This window comes from Macaca thibetana, chromosome 14 (assembly GCF_024542745.1).
Source record: "Macaca thibetana thibetana isolate TM-01 chromosome 14, ASM2454274v1, whole genome shotgun sequence".
In the NCBI taxonomy this organism is placed as follows: domain Eukaryota; kingdom Metazoa; phylum Chordata; class Mammalia; order Primates; family Cercopithecidae; genus Macaca; species Macaca thibetana.
The window spans coordinates 11,420,046-11,435,252 of record NC_065591.1 but is presented as its reverse complement, the minus strand read 5'-3'; the positions used below and the strand labels follow the sequence as shown (position 1 = coordinate 11,435,252).

At 49.4% G+C, this 15,207-nt stretch overlaps 3 protein-coding genes across 10 annotated transcripts in view; 2 read left to right on the top strand and 1 right to left on the bottom strand.

Moving 5' to 3' along the window:
- GNG3 (G protein subunit gamma 3) overlaps window positions 1–15,207 on the top strand; it is a 440,061-nt gene that overhangs the window by 302,947 nt on the left and 121,907 nt on the right. Inside the window, exon 1 of one of the 6 annotated variants that reach the window (XM_050757058.1) lies at window positions 11,523–11,528. The exons of the other annotated variants lie outside the window; for them this stretch is intronic. The gene's annotated coding sequence lies outside the window, so the exon portion shown is untranslated. Of the gene's footprint in view, window positions 1–11,522; window positions 11,529–15,207 lie in introns of those variants that run through there. 6 annotated transcript variants of the gene reach the window in all.
- On the bottom strand, window positions 72–15,120 carry TUT1 (terminal uridylyl transferase 1, U6 snRNA-specific). 3 transcript variants are annotated; one of them, XM_050756889.1, is made up of 9 exons: window positions 14,354–15,120; window positions 11,998–12,188; window positions 6,135–6,450; window positions 5,852–5,952; window positions 3,293–3,762; window positions 2,199–2,308; window positions 1,929–2,039; window positions 1,664–1,756; window positions 72–1,252 (listed from the first exon to the last, which is right to left on the bottom strand). In XM_050756889.1, exons 1-9 carry the CDS (start codon window positions 14,547–14,549, stop codon window positions 114–116), a joined length of 2,727 nt encoding a protein of 908 aa, XP_050612846.1. In that variant the 5' UTR covers window positions 14,550–15,120; the 3' UTR covers window positions 72–113. The 3 variants fall into 3 exon arrangements, with proteins under 3 accessions (XP_050612846.1, XP_050612848.1, XP_050612847.1); XM_050756891.1 differs by having other exon boundaries at window positions 14,470–14,521; XM_050756890.1 differs by lacking the exon at window positions 1,929–2,039.
- POLR2G (RNA polymerase II subunit G) overlaps window positions 4,307–15,207 on the top strand; it is a 188,755-nt gene continuing 177,854 nt past the window's right edge. Inside the window, exon 1 of the mRNA XM_050757023.1 lies at window positions 4,307–4,316. The gene's annotated coding sequence lies outside the window, so the exon portion shown is untranslated. The remainder of the gene's footprint in view (window positions 4,317–15,207) is intronic.

The following is a 15,207-nucleotide window of genomic DNA, read 5'->3' as shown; positions in this document are numbered from 1 at the left end:
GCTTCATGAAGTTCTGGGGGAGGCGAAGCATTATGACCAGATGGAAATGAAAGGAAACGGGAGACTCTGTATTAATAAACTAGCAGCTTTATTGCCCTTTAGGGGCCATGTCTTCACTTCAGATGTTTAAGTGCTTGAGGGAGGAAAACCTGTAAGAAATGATGGAGATCAGGGAACAGGCCTTGGCGATCCTGGAGCGGGGTCACAGTGAGCATTCGGTCAGCCAGGGAGACAGACGCCACAAAGCTCAGCAGGGGCTCAGTTTCTGGCCTCTCTTCGCCACCACTCAGTCCTCTCAGCTCCTGGGTGACCTGAGCCTCAGTTGCCAGCCACCCTGCTCCTGTGCCAGCACCACCTCCGGCTCCTGCCTTGGTTTGCTGCTGCAAGCGTCTACGGGCTCGCCGCCGTCCCTGCCACACTCGGTGCCACAAGGCACAGCGCCAGCTCACTGAGGAGGGCAGAGATGCCCCCTGCCCTGCCTCACCCTGGGACCCTTCTTGGGCTGCCTCATGTCCCTTGGGCCCCCGCTCTGCCAGGGCCGCATAGCTGGGCTGCCCCTCTTCTCCAGGGGCTCCATGCTTTCCAGTCATCAGGGGCAGCTCCCCTGGCTGCCCAGGGCCCTGCATGGCCCAGTCCTGCACCATCTCTCCAACCTCTATAACCATCTCTTCTACCCCGTCCCCTGCACATCCCTGCTGCTCCTCTCTCCCCTCCTCACAGCTCTTTTTCTGTCCATCTAGTTTCAGTCTTTTGCTCGTCCCTCCCTGAGCAGACTCCCCAGTTCCACCTCCTTCTGACCGCGGTCTCTTGGTTCCCTGTTCTATATGGCACCCCAGTGCTTCCCTGAATACCTGCACCAGGGCAGCAGTGAGCTGGGTGAAGGGTGCGAGGGGTAAAGGGATCGGAGTAGCAGAGAGTAGGGAGCTGGGGGAGCTGGGCTGCAGAAGAGGGAGCAGCCCCCAGTCCCGACCCCGGGAGGAACGGCGCTGGTACTGGAGGCTTCGGCAGTAATTGGCTGCCGCTCGGCAGCAGTTCTGTAGGCGCCCAGCCACCCGGCTGGTCACATTGGCTGCGACATTGTGACTCAGGTCAAAAGGGTCCTGGAGATTCATGGGGCCAAGGCGTAGACCCTCCCAGAGATTAGAGGGCAGGCCCCCTGCCACAGGCAGTGCCTGACCCTCCCGCAGGGACAGCAGTGAGCCACGAAGATCCCAGCAAGATACACAGGAGAAGAACTGGGCTAGCAGGGAACCTGGAGGAGGAGGAAGAGTGGGGAAAGGGAGTCATTTAGAGGCCAGAACTGACACAGGTCCTGCACCACAGCCATTTCCTTAGCAGGACTTTCTTTTCCCCTTCCAAGGGGCTCAGCAGAGTCCCAGGAAGATAGGCTTCTCTGATGCCTATAAACAAGAGGTCAGACCTCTCTCCCTGCCCCCACATGATTTCCCTGCCCAGATGCTGCTGCTCCCTGCTAGCCAGTGTAACCTTGGGCAAGTCACTTAATTGCTCCCAAACATGGTTTCTTCATCTGTAAAACGGCAGTAATAATATTAGGTGTCTCACAGGTTTTCTGTGAGAACCATGCCTGGCACACAGTGTGATATATGTTACCTACTGTTGATGAACATCATTACTAGTCCTCTACCTGGCTCCCCAAACTCACTGAGGGGCTCCACATTTGTGCTGTGCTCCAGTCTTGAGGCATCCCTGGGGAAACTGCAGTCCCAGCCATCGACTTCCACCTGCTCCCCCTCTCCTGTGAAAGTAAAAAAGTTGAGAGTCAGTCTGGAAGCAGGGAGATTGAGGGTTGGGGTAGAAATGGGGGTGATAGCAGAGATCTCATTCCCAGAGTTGCTTTGGTGTATCTAAGTGTGATGAAGAAGAGAGGAAGCTAACAAGATGGAGAGGGTGGAAGCTAGGCTGAGTACCTGCTTTCTGGGTGAGCTGGGATACAGTGGGCAACACAGGAGGGACCCTGGTCTGAAGAAAATATATCACCAGCAAGGTCAGGGCGTAGTTACTGAGAAGAGGGCCACTCCCTGGGTAAATAAGCAGTAATTCCAGTTAGATCAGAGGTGCTTCGAATCCCCCCACTGGCAGTTTTCTCAACCTCAGTGCCCATTCTGACCTCCCTTCTCTCCCTGAATCCCTGCCTTTGTCCTGACTCAGCCCCAAGGTCTGTCCTGATTCATTCTCACCTGAAAGCCCCCGACCCTGAGCCCAGCAGCGGAGGGTGTACACGAGGGGCCGGACTCGACCATCTAGCTCAGAGACGAGACTCAGGAAACGGGAGTTATGCAGGGCCAGCCTGGGATGAAGCAGGGACAAGGTTGTTAGGGCTTGGGGACATCAGAACCTACCACCCCCAGCTTTCATTCCAGACTTGCATAACTGGGGCCAGCTGGAATAAGGCCAAAACAGTTTCCCCAAAGGTTGTTCAAACACTGATCTTGTGAGACAGTGTGCAAAAAGACAAAGGAGTTCGGGAAACACTTCATCCTGTACGCCCATCCTGGACATTCACAGCACATTATTCTTAACACTGCTTTTGAGCCATGGTCACACCACTGCACTCCAGCCTGGGTGACAGAGCAACATCCCATCTCAAAAACAAAAACAAAAAAAGACTGCCAAGAGCCTTTACTATGCAAAGAAACAAAGACAGGAAGGGAGAGAAGAAGGAAGGAAAGGAGAAAGAGAAGGCAAGGCAAGGGGAGAAGGGAGGAAATGGAGAAAACTTTTTGCATCTAATTTTGAATTTCCCAAATTTATTCAACCGCAGAACTCTTTTCTACATCCCTTGAAAGTAATATTCTAAGGAACACACTTTACAAACACTGAAAGGGAAGCCAGGCAGGAGGAGACAAGGGACAGAAAGAGGGATAGTCCCAAACAAGGACAAACTTGAGACTTGGCAGGTGCAGGAGTTTCCCAAGCCAGACTCCCTCCTGGCGCACCCCAGAATTCTCAGCCGGCCTGCCCCAAAGAAAAGTATGGTGCCTCACGCCTGTAATGCCAGCACTCTGGGAGGCCGAGGCAGGCGGATCACCTGAGGTTGGGAGTTTGAGACCAGCCTAACCAACGTGGAGGAACCCCGTCTCTACTAAAAATACAAAATTAGCTGGGCATGGTGGCGCATGCCTGTAATTCCAGCTACTTGGGAGGCTGAGGCAGGAGAATCACTTGAACCCGGGAGGCGGAGGTTGCAGTGAGCCAAGATGGTGCCATTGCACTCCAGCCTGGGCAACAAGAGCAAAATGTTGTCTCAAAAAAAAGAAAAAAAGAAAGATACCGGTTACTGAGGGAGATGTCACCGTGGAGACCTGAAGGCCGATGACAGAACTTGACCACAGGGCGCCGGGCGGAGGGCACAGTTTGGACTCGATACACCCCAGGGACACAGCCCCGGAGAATGGATCCCACCAGCTCCAGCATTGCTGCCCCTTCTGCTTTCTCCCGCTTTGGGGCCTCTGCTAGTTCCAGGGCCTTCCCCAGGTCCCCCTCTCCCCTATCCTCCAGCAGTGGTGAGGCTGGAGGCAGAGACTGGGGAGAAGCAAGGGTCTCAGAGGCCAAGGCAGAGTCCGGAGTTTGGGGTGCCAGGGAGGAGGAAGGGGTTTCAAAGTCCAGGGCTTCAGAATCCTGGGGAGAAGCTGGAGATTGTGAATCTGGAGGGGAGGCTGGGGTGCAGGCCAGGGCTTGAGGGTCCAGTGGGGAAGCCAGGGCCGAGTCCAGCGATGGAGATTCTGGAGCCTTTGGGACTGGCTGTGGACAGAAATGAGCTGAGTGAAATGCTTCTGCTGTCCCCTAAGCAGAGAACATCTCTATCCCCAAGATAATATCACTTCCAGCTTATTCAGCCCTATGCTAAGGGCTTTATACATATTAACTCATTTAATCTTCACAGCAACCTTTTTTTTTAAAGATAACCTTTTAATTCTATAAAATAAAAGGTCTACCTCTGCAAAAAATGTCATTATCGCGAAAGACAAAAACAGAGGAATTATTACAAACTAAAGAAGACTAAAGAGAAACCATAACAGTCCATTGTCAGGACAGCTGACCAAATTAGAGTATGGAATGTAAAGTCTAAAGGTTTACATTTGTATCAATGTAACATTTTCTCAACTTGACAATGGTACTGTGGTTATACACTAGAATACCTTTGTTCTTGCATAACACACATTGAAATATTGAGGGGTAAAGGAATGTGATACATGCAACCTCTCAGATGATTCAGAAAATATAAATAAAGAAAGTGTGTGTGTAGAGAACGACAAAAAGAATGATAAAACATTTAAAAACTCCTGTTGCGGGGGCAGCAGGCATATAGGAACTCTACTTTCTGCTCACTTTTGCTGTGAATCTAACACTGCTCTAAAAAATAAAGTCTTTTTTTTTTTTGAGATGGAGTCTCAATCTGTCATCCAGGCTGGAGTGCAGTGGCACGATCTTGGTTCACTGCAACCTCCGCCTCCCGGGTTCAAGCTGTCTCTCCTGCCTCAGCCTCCCAAGTAGCTGGGATTACAGGCGAATGCCACCATACCCGGCTGATTTTTCTATTTTTAGTAAGAGACGGCGTTTCACCATGTTAGCCAGGCTGGTCTCAAATTCCTGACCTCAGGTGATCCACCTGCCTTGGCCTTCCAAAGTGCTGGGATCACATAGGCGTGAACCACTGCGCCCCGCCAAGTCTATTTTTTGAAAATAATAATAGGCTGGGCATGGGGGCTTATACCTGTAATCCCAGCAATTTGGGAGAATGAGGCAGGAGGATTCCTTGAGCCTAGGAGTTCAAGACCAGCCTGGGCAGCATGGTGAGACCCTATTTCTAAGTAATAATAATAATCTTTTTCTATTCCTAAAACAGAATCTGTACATTAGATGTTAGAAAATACAGGTAAGTGGCCGGGCATGGTAGCTCATTCCTGTAATCCCAGCACTTTGGGAGGCCAAGGTGGGTGGATCACTTTAGGCCAAGAGTCCAAGACCAGCCTGGCCTACATGGAGAAACCCCATCTCTACTAAAAATACAGAAAATTAGCCAGGCATGGTGGCGTGTGCCTGTATTCCGAGCTACTTGGGAGACTGAGGCACGAGAATCACTTGAACCCAGAAGGTGGAGGTTGCAGTGAGTAGAGATCACAGCACTGTACTCCAGCTTGGGTGACAGAGTTAGACTGTGTCTCAAAAAAAAAAAAAAAAGAAAGAAAATACACATAAGCAAAACTAAAAGGACCTTATTGTATATTTTTTAATATATTTTTTCCAAAATAAAATCATATTGTACACACCATTTTGAAAATTTTTTTTGTTACGACTGCCAGGTATCCATGTCAATTCATTTTTTCTTTCTTTTTTTTTTTTTTTTTTTTTGAGGAGGAGTCTCCCTCTGTCACCCAGGTTGTAGTGCAGTGGTGCAATCTTGGCTCACTGCAACCTCTGCCTCCTGCGTTCAAGGTGATTCTCCTGCTTTAGCCTCCCAAGTAGCTGGAACTACAGGTGTACACCACCATGCCCAGTGTATTTTGTTTTTAGTAGAGACGGGGTTTCACTATATGTTGGCCAGACAGGTCTTGAACTCCTGACCTCAGGTGATCCGCCAACCTCAGCCTCCCAAAGTGCTGGGATTACAGGTGTGAGCTACCTTGCCTGGCCCTGTCAGTTCATTTTCATCCCATCTAATACTCATGCATATTCACATCTCTCCAATTACAATAAATGCTTTCAGGTAGGTCCTATTATCTGCATTGTAGATGAGGAACTAAGGCATAGAGAGCTAAAGGACTTGCCCACAGTCACATGGCCATTCTCATGGACTCTTCCCAGCTGCCTCCCTGGGGCACTCACTCACCTGGGGCTCTTCCAAGTCACCCAGATCCAAGAAGAGGTCAAGATCACAGCCATGGACATCGAAGCTATTTATGGAAGAGCCAAAAGGGTGGACCACACAGCCTGGGTGCCAAGCAGAGAAGAAAGGTCAAGAGAAGTTAGGGAGGAGCAGGGGGAGGAAGAACAAAAGGGAGCACAAAGATGGAAAAGCAACCAAACACTTCCAGCGGAGGGAGGACTGGGGATATAGACGCAGGGGAGCAAAGGCCAGAGAGGGCTCAGACATAGTAGGGGAGGTAACTTACCAGGGAAGAACTCTGTGAAGACCTCCTGCATCAGGGCCACCACCAGGCTCCGAAGCTGCCGCTCAGCCTCAGACAACTCCCTCAGCCCCACAAGCTTTATCATTTGTGTCCCCACGTCTGTGGCCTCAGCTAGTGCTTTGGCCAGCTGGTGACTGTCGGGGGCCGCTCCTTTGGGGGATTTGGAGGCCGGGCTCTGGAACTCCCTCTGCTCCCGTGGGCGGACACGCAGGCGATGTCCTCCCAGGCTGTGCTGGGACTGTGACAAGACAGCCTCTCGAGCACCCACGTCCCCCATCTCCACAATGGCAAACACTCCCTGGTAAACAACAACGGGCAGAGATGATGGTTTTGGAACCAAGAACCTAAGCACGTGATCTACAGTGGATGAGAATATTAGAAATGGGGACTATCCCATAAATTGAGAATATTTGCTTGCTGTTTTCATAATAACAGGGGACATATTTAGAAAAGCAATTTTCAGTCAGGTGCAGTGACTCGTGCCTGTAATCCCAGCACTTTGGGAGGCTGAGGCAGGAGAACTGCTTGAGCCCAGGAGTTGGAGACCAGCCAGGGCAACATAGTGAGATCCCATCTCTATAAACAATTTTTTTTTTTTTTGAGACGAAGTCTCATGCTGTCACCCAGACTGGAGTGCAGTGGGGTGATCTCGGCTTAGCGCAACCTCTGCCTCCCAGGTTCTCCTGCCTCAGTGATTCTCCTGCCTTAGCCTCCCAAGTAGCTGGGATTACAGGTGCATGCCACGATGCCCAGCTAATTTTTGTATTTTTAGTAAAAATGGGGTTTCACCATGTTGGCCAGGCTGGTCTCTAACTCCTAAACTCAGCCTCCCAAAGTGCTGGGATTACAGGTATGAGCCACCGCACCTGACCAGTACAAAGAATTATTTAAAATTAGCCAGACAGTCCCAGTTACTGGAGAGGAAGAGATGGGAGGATCGCTTGAGCCCGGGGGCTGAGGTTGCAGTGAGCCGAGATCACACCACTGCACCCCAGTCTGGGTGAGAGAGCCACACCCTGTCTCAAAAAAAATCAAAACAAACAAACAAACAAAAAAACGGGCTGGGCGCAGTGGCTCACACCTATAATCCCAGCACTTTGGGAGGCCAAGGCGGGCGGATCACAAGGTTAGGAGATCAAGACCATCCTGGCTAACACGGTGAAACCCCGTCTCTACTAAAAATACAAAAAAATTAGCCGGGCGTGGTGGCAGGCGCCTATAGTCCCAGCTACTCGGGAGGCTGAGGCAGGAGACTGGCGTGAACCCGGGAAGCAGAGCTTGCAGTAAGCCAAGATTGCGCCGCTGCCCTCCAGCCTGGGTGAGAGAGTGAGACTCCGTCTCAAAAAAAAAAAAAAGAAAGAAAGAAAAGTACCCAGGCATGGCAGCATACACGTGTAGTCCCAGCTACTTGGGAGGCTATGGTAAGAGCATCACTTGAGCCCAGGATGTTAAGGCTGCAGTGAGCCATAATTGCACCACTACACACCAGCCTGAGAGACACAGACCCTATCTCAAAAAAAAGTAGAAAAACAATTCTTTCCCTCACTTCTATCCCACACATTTTTCTCCCACCCCAGTTTGCCTCTAAAAACCTCATTTTATCTGTATTATTTCTGTCCTCTACTCTTTCCAATGAGGTGATTACACTATGACCCACCCTATAACTTTTCCTGATATAATTAGAATTTTTTTAACATTTATTAAGGATCCATGTAATGGAATGAGTCCACTTTAAAAATTTTAAAAAATCGCTGGGCGTGGTACCTCATACCTGTAATCCCAGCACTTTGAGAGGCCAAGGTGGGTGGATCACAAGGTTAAGAGATCGAGACCATCTTGGCCAATATGGTGAAACCCCATCTCTACTAAAAATACAAAAATTAGCCGGGCGTGGTGGCACGTGCCTGTAATCTCAGCTACTCAGGAGGCTGAGGCAGGAGAATCGCTTGAAGCCAGGAGGCGGAGATTGCAGTGAACCGGGATTATGCCACTGCACTCCAGCCTGGCAATAGAGCAGGACTCCGTCTCAAAATAAATAAATAATTAATTAATTAAAATGAAAAAAAAATCAATTCATGTAATGAACACTGTGCTAGGCATAAATATAAACTCACAAACCCTATCTTCAAGAACTCACCATCTAGGAATAACAGCAATATAACAACTACACTGTTGTAAGTTGGTGAGTTCAGTGATATTCACTGGCCGTATTTTTTTAAAGGTAAAATATCAGCAAATAAGGAAAAACGCTGGGCACAGTGGCTCATGCCTAATCTCAACACTTTGGGAGGCCTAGGCAGGTGGATCCACTGAGGTCAGGAATTCAAGACCAGCCTGATCAACATGGCAAAACCCCATCTCCACTAAAAATACAAAATTAGCTGGATATGGTGGCGCATGCTTGTAATCCCAGCTACTCAGGAGGCAATTGCCTGAACCTGGGAGGTGGAGGTTACTGTGAGCGGAGATTGTGCATTGCACTCCAGTCTGGACAACAAGAGTGAATCTCCGTCGCAAAAAAAAAAAAGGAGGGAAAACAGGACTGCTTTAGGGAAAAGGTCCATATTCTTTTATATCCTCCAATGGTAAAACTGGACCCTCATCTTGTTTATAAAAAGGTACCTGCTACAGTAAGGTAGCACCGAGACAGAATGGTGCTAGCATAAAGATAGACATTCAGATGAAGGGAGTGGAATTGAGACCCTGATTTGAACAACGGTGTCTGTCTGGGTAACAAAGCAAGACTCCGTCTCAAAAAAAAAAAAAAAAAAAAGACGGCCGGGCACGGTGGCTCAGGCCTGTAATCCCAGCACTTTGGGAGGCCGAGACGGGCGGATCACGAGGTCAGGAGATCGAGACCATCCTGGCTAACACGGTGAAACCCCATCTCTACTAAAAAATACAAAAAACTAGCCGGGCGAGGTGGCGGGCGCCTGTAGTCCCAGCTACTCGGGAGGCTGAGGCAGGAGAAGAGGGTGAACCTGGGAGGCGGAGCTTGCAGTGAGCTGAGATCCAGCCGCTGCGCTCCAGCCTGGGCAACAGAGCGAGACTCCATCTCAAAAAAAAAGACTAGCATGCAGTGATGTGATTATAGCTCACTATAGCCTTGAATTCCTGGGCTCAAGAGAACCTCCCGCCTCAGCCTCCTCAGTAGCTGGGATTATAGGGGCACACCACCACACCCAGACTTACTTCTACCCTTATGCCAAACACAGCAAAGAACCGAAGTGAAGCCAAGGACAAAGTTAGCTACTTGGACCTGCCCAGGCCAGTTTTCTGACTCTAATCAACCACAGTTTACCAGACTGCAGTACAACACCAAGTTTGTAACCACAGCCCCAGCTAGAGATAAAGTGTCCCTTTCACCGGGCTTGTCTGTGCTCATATTTTTCTCCAAAACCTCACAGAAGGCATTAAGGAGGGCAGGATTAGCAGATTCAGAAGACTGTGTCAGCTGGGCATGGTAGCTCATGCCTGTAATCCCAGCACTTTGGGAGGCCGAGGTGGGCAGATCACCTGAGGTCAGAAGTTCGAGACCAGCCTGGCCAACATGGTGAAACCTGGTCTCTACTAAAAATACAAAAATTAGCCGGGTGTGGTGGCACGCGCCTGCGGTCCCAGGTACTCGGGCAGCTGAGGCCGGAGAATTGCTTGGTGGGATTACAGGCATCGGCCACCACACCCAGCTAATTTTTGTATTTGTAGTAGAGATAGGGTTTCACCATGTTGGTCAGGCTGGTCTTGAACTCCTGACCTTAGGTGATCCTCCCACCTCAGCCTCCCAAAGTGCTGGAATTACAGGCGTAAGCCACTGTGCCTGACCGAGAAAAATACTTTTCCTAAAGGCCTCCTCAGTAAACTTCTACTTATATCTCAGTGGCCAGAATTCTATCACCAAAAAACTCCCTCTAAAAAAAAAGGAAAAAGAAAAGGCATTTTTCTCAGAAAAAAAGGAAAAAAAAATAGGAGGATGGGACTTAGACTGAGGTGACAATAACCTTTTATTTTTTTGAGACGAAGTTTCGCTCTTGTTGCCCAGGTTGGAGTGCAATGTCAGCTCACCACAACCTCCACCTCCCAGGTTCAAGCGATTCTCCTGCCTCAGCCTCCGGAGTAGCTGGGACTACAGGCGCCCGCCATGGCGCCCAGCTAATTTTTTTGTATTTTCAGTAGAGACCGGGTTTCACTGTATTAGCCAGGATGGTCTCAATCTCCTGACCTCGTGATCCGCCCGCCTCGGCCTCCCAAAGTGCTGGGATTACAGGCGTGAGCCACCGCGCCCAGCCGACACTAACCTTTTATGCTCTGCCATACAACCTGCCCCTACTTCTTACCTGAAATATAGGGCAGCAGTATCCCAACTATGAAGAGCCACATGCCAATAATGGCAGAGCGGGAAAACAGCAAAGCCCTGAACTGTCCAGGTCTGGACTTCTTGTTACATGAGAAAAACTAAGCTCCTATTGTTTAAGCCATTTGTAGTTTGGTTGCTGAATGCAATCCCTAACAAACACAGACTCCACCCCATTCTAAAAGATAACCTGGGCTGCAAAGGGTATTTGGGATCACCTAAGCCATGCCTACATAACAAGAGTGCAGCCTCACAACCACAGTATGACCAAGGAACACAGCACCTCAACAGTGAACTTTTTTCAAGGGACCGAAGGGATTCTAACAAAGTCTACATGGAGGCAACACAAAAAGCATGAGCTTGTTTAACACTCTCCAAAGGAGAGGGTGTTCTAACCAAACAACCTCAGTACCTCTCAGTGTAAGTTAATAAACTGCTAACTGGTTTATCAACCAGGTTCTTGTAGAGTTGATCCAATGGTATGTTGTTCTTTAAGCACCAACTTTCACTATAATTACTTGTTTGTTTACTTTCTCCTCTAGACTATAGGCTCTGTAAGAGCAGGGACCATATCTATCCCATTCACTACTAAGAATGCAGCCCTAAGCATAGTGCCTAGCACAAAGTTAGCTGTGAATAAATATTTGGCAAAGAATTCACTGAATCAATAAATGACACACACAAAAAAATCTCCCAATGACTAACTCTGGTGAAGTGATAAAATCCAAGGGGTGCGACTAGAAGCAGTGGCTCATGCCCGTGATCCCAGCACTTTGGGAGGTTGAGGCGTGCGGATCACCTAAGGTCAGGAGTTTGAGACCAGCCTGGCCAACATGGTGAAACCCCATCTCTACTAAAAATACAAAAATTAGCTGGGCGTGGTGGCGCACGCCTGTAATCCCAGCTGCTCAGGAGGTTAAGGTGTGAGAATTGCTGGAATGCAGGAGGCAGACGTCGCAGTGAGCCAAGATTGTGCCACTGCACTGAAAAAAATAATAAAAATAAAAATTCAAAGGGCGGGGGAGGTGTGAGAAGCTCCCAAAGTTGGCCAAGCCCAAATACTGTGATGTCCATCAAGAACAAGCCACATTAGGAACCAGCTCAAAGAGGCTGTTGGTTTCTCTCTCTTGTCTCTTTGGTACACAGCACATCTGATTCATTCTTTTTTTTTTTTCTTTTTTAAAGATGGAGTCTTGCTCTGTCATCCACACTGGAGTGCAGTGGCACGATCTCAGCTTACTGCAACCTCTGCCTCCCAGGTTCAAGCAATTCTCCTGCCTTAGCCACCCAAGTAGCTGGGACTACAGGCATGCGTCACCACACCCAGCTAATTTTTTATTTTTAGTAGAGATGGGGGGGGTTTCACCATGTTGTCCAACTCCTGACCTCAGGATGGATCCGCCTGCCTCAGCCTCCCAAAGTGTTGGGATTACAGGCGTGAGCCATCGCACCCAGTCCTGATTCATTCTTTACCCCGAGAGCCATTCACTTTACCTTGTCCTTGTCCATGACAACACTGGCCACAGGTCCAAATGCTTGGAAATACTCAGAGAGCTGAGCAGAATCCACATCCCTGGGAAAGCCACTGACAAATACACTTCGAAGTCCCTGGGCCTTTCTCGCAGCTCGTAGTTCCACCAGGTGCCGGTGCTTTCTGCCTCCCAAGTGGGCATCAAGGCTGGGTCCTGCAAAGACAAGTGTGAGATAAAAACATCTAAAGCACTCTTCAGCGTGTCTGCCTTTGCTCTCTGCATACCTAAATCTTACTGATCCTTCCAAGCCACAGAAACTGTGACCTTTGACTAAACAAAGTCTTGGCTCCTTTCACCTTCCTCTCTTATACATTTGTCTAAATAGTACATTCTTTTTAAAAAAATTTTTTTTAAAACAGTCTCACTGTCACCCCCACTGGAGTTCAGTGGCACAGTCTCCACTCACTGCAATTTCTGCCGCCCAGGTTCTACAAATTCTCCTGCCTCAGCCTCCTGAGTAGCTGGGACTACAGGTGTGTGTCACCACGCCTAGCTAATTTTTGTATTTTTAGTAGAGACAGGTTCCCAGGAGAACTGGCTACACTATAAGTATTTCGTTTATTTTTACTTAAAGAACTGTGTGATAGTAAAGTCCTTCTTAAACCACCTATTTGTGCTAGGTAGAGCTGGAAAGAAATAAACAGGTAACTTATCCAGGTCATCTACAGAAGAACTAAAAAAATTCAGATCCTAGAATACTTCGTGGATCATCTCTGGACATGGTATGATATAGTGATGTCAAGGGCAGGATCTGAAATCACATTGCCCAAGTTCAAATCCCAGCTCTGTCAAGCTGTGTGAGACCTTGGTCAAGTCATGAAACCTCACTATGCTTCAACTTCCTCAGATATAAAATGGAAATAACAGTATCTAGCACCTCACACACAGGTATTATTCACATGTATCACTTGGCAGAGAGTCTGGTACATGGTAAATGTTGAAAAACTAGCCATTGCTATTATTTTATTATGAGTTAGCTGCTTGATGTCACTAAAGTAAATGTGGGGCCAAGGAAGACTCCTACGTTTCTGGCTTGGCTTACTGGATGAACAGTGATAGTGCCATTCACAGAGAAAAGGAAGAATGGAAGTAGACCCTGTTTAGGGAAGATTGTGATTCCAGACTTCAAAAGTAGGGCCGGGCACATTGGCTCACACCTGTAATCCCAGCACTTTGGGAGGCCAAGATGGGAAGATCGCTTGAGGCCAGGAGTTGGAGACCAGCCTAGGCAACACGGTGAAACCCCATCTCTACAAAAAATTAAAAAATTAGACAAGGCCGGGCGTGGTGGCTCACGCCTATAATCCCAACACGTTGAGAGGCGGAGGTGGGCGGATCACGGGATCAGGAGACCAAGACCATCCTGGCTAACACGGTGAAACCCCGTCTCTACTAAAAATAAAAAAAATAGCCGGGCATGGTGGTGGGCACCTGTAGTCCCAGCTACTCGGGAGGCTGAGGCAGGAGAATGGCGGGAACCTGGGAGGTGGAGCTTGCAGTGAACCGAGATGGCGCCACTGCACTCCCAGCCTGGGCGACAGAGCGAGACTCCGTCTCAAAAAAAAAAAAAAAAAAAAAAAATTAGCCAAGTATGGTGGTGCACGCTTGTAGACCCAACTACTTGGGAGGCTAGCCGGGGGTATCGCTCTGCAGCTGAGGTTGAGGCTGCAGTGAGCCGAGATCACACCACTGCACCGCAGCCTGGGTGACAGAGCGAGACCTTGTCTCAAAAAAAAAAAAAAAAAAAGTGGAATTTGAAGTTACAGTGAACCCCTTCTCTGTCATACAAGAACCTTGTCTATTTTTCCAAACCCATCTTCTGTCTCTTCCTCACTGGTATCTTATGGTCTAGTCATTCATGCCATCTATTTCATCCGTCCCCGCCTTTGAGTAGGTCCTCTGTAGGGCTTCTCTGATTTAGTTATTGATTCTCTGTGGTCCCACAGTTCTCCAAACATATCTATAAAGCATTGAAACTTTCTCCATCTCTAAACGGTGAGCTCCTTCATCTCTGAACCCCCTTCCCCCACCCTAAAGATCAGCAGAATACCAGGCACAGAGCATATGTCCAATAGATGATGGTTAAAGAAGGAATAAAACAATGAAACGCGTTGTGGAGATTTCGTATACTGAGAAGGAGTGTAACGTGGTGGGACTTTCCCGACTCTCCAAATCCCCTCGGACTTGCGGAGTAAAAACGCAGGTGAGAGACCCTACCAACCGACCTGACAGGAACGATTACCTATAACCCTAACTTTCGCCAGGATCGAAAGACGAAAGCCCGCAACCACCCGGGTCCCTCACTAGCCACCGCTTACGGTTGGCTGTAGTAACGTGGCAGAGGCAGCAGCGGAAACCCCCACGCGGCAGCGATTCGACATCCGAATCCACCGCCGCCATAGCGACTCTCCTGTACCGACAAAAACACAAGCACCTCTGCCACGACCGGAACCCACTTATCTGAAGCTCAACGCGCTCGGAAGCTACTTCCTCCGGTCCGATAGGAAGTGACATAAGTCGTCCAATTGCGCGGACACACTCCTCCGGAAACCAAGCTCCTTCGACTCCGGGTTCCGTTCCTAGCCGCTGTCGAGTCCCCGCCCGTTTTAGGAAAAGCCGCGCGTTACGATGCTTATCTGCATGCGGCAAGCCGATTGGTGTGCTTTAAGCTGTTCAGGCGTTGATTGGCCCAAAGCGTCGTGAATATTTATGACAGCAGCCACAAAGGCCGGCGCCGGGTAGCGTCTAGCTGCAGCTCCTTCACCCCGCAGTAGATACCCTTGTGTCTGTACCCTCGACCCTTATTTACCCGACGAATAAAGGCGGAGGATCGGCGGCTTCCAATCCTTTGCCCCACGGAGCCCAGGGCTGTTCCTGGACTTCCAACCTTTTCAGGGCTGTTACTCCCTCCCTCCACCCCCTGTCCTCTCGCAAAACGGGTGTTCTGCGACTGCTTCTAGCCCTGGTTGGGGAGCTCTGCCACCACCGGGCACCTTCCGGACTCCACAAGGTCCCTGGAGCCAGGCCCATTCCTTCCGCACTAGTGGGCTGCGTGGTGTACTCCCGAGGAGCCAGAGCCACTGGCGCACCCCAGAGCAGTGCGACAAGACAAAACCGAGTACCGGTAACTGAGTGAAGACAGTGGAGGGGGCGAATGCTGTCAAAGCCCATC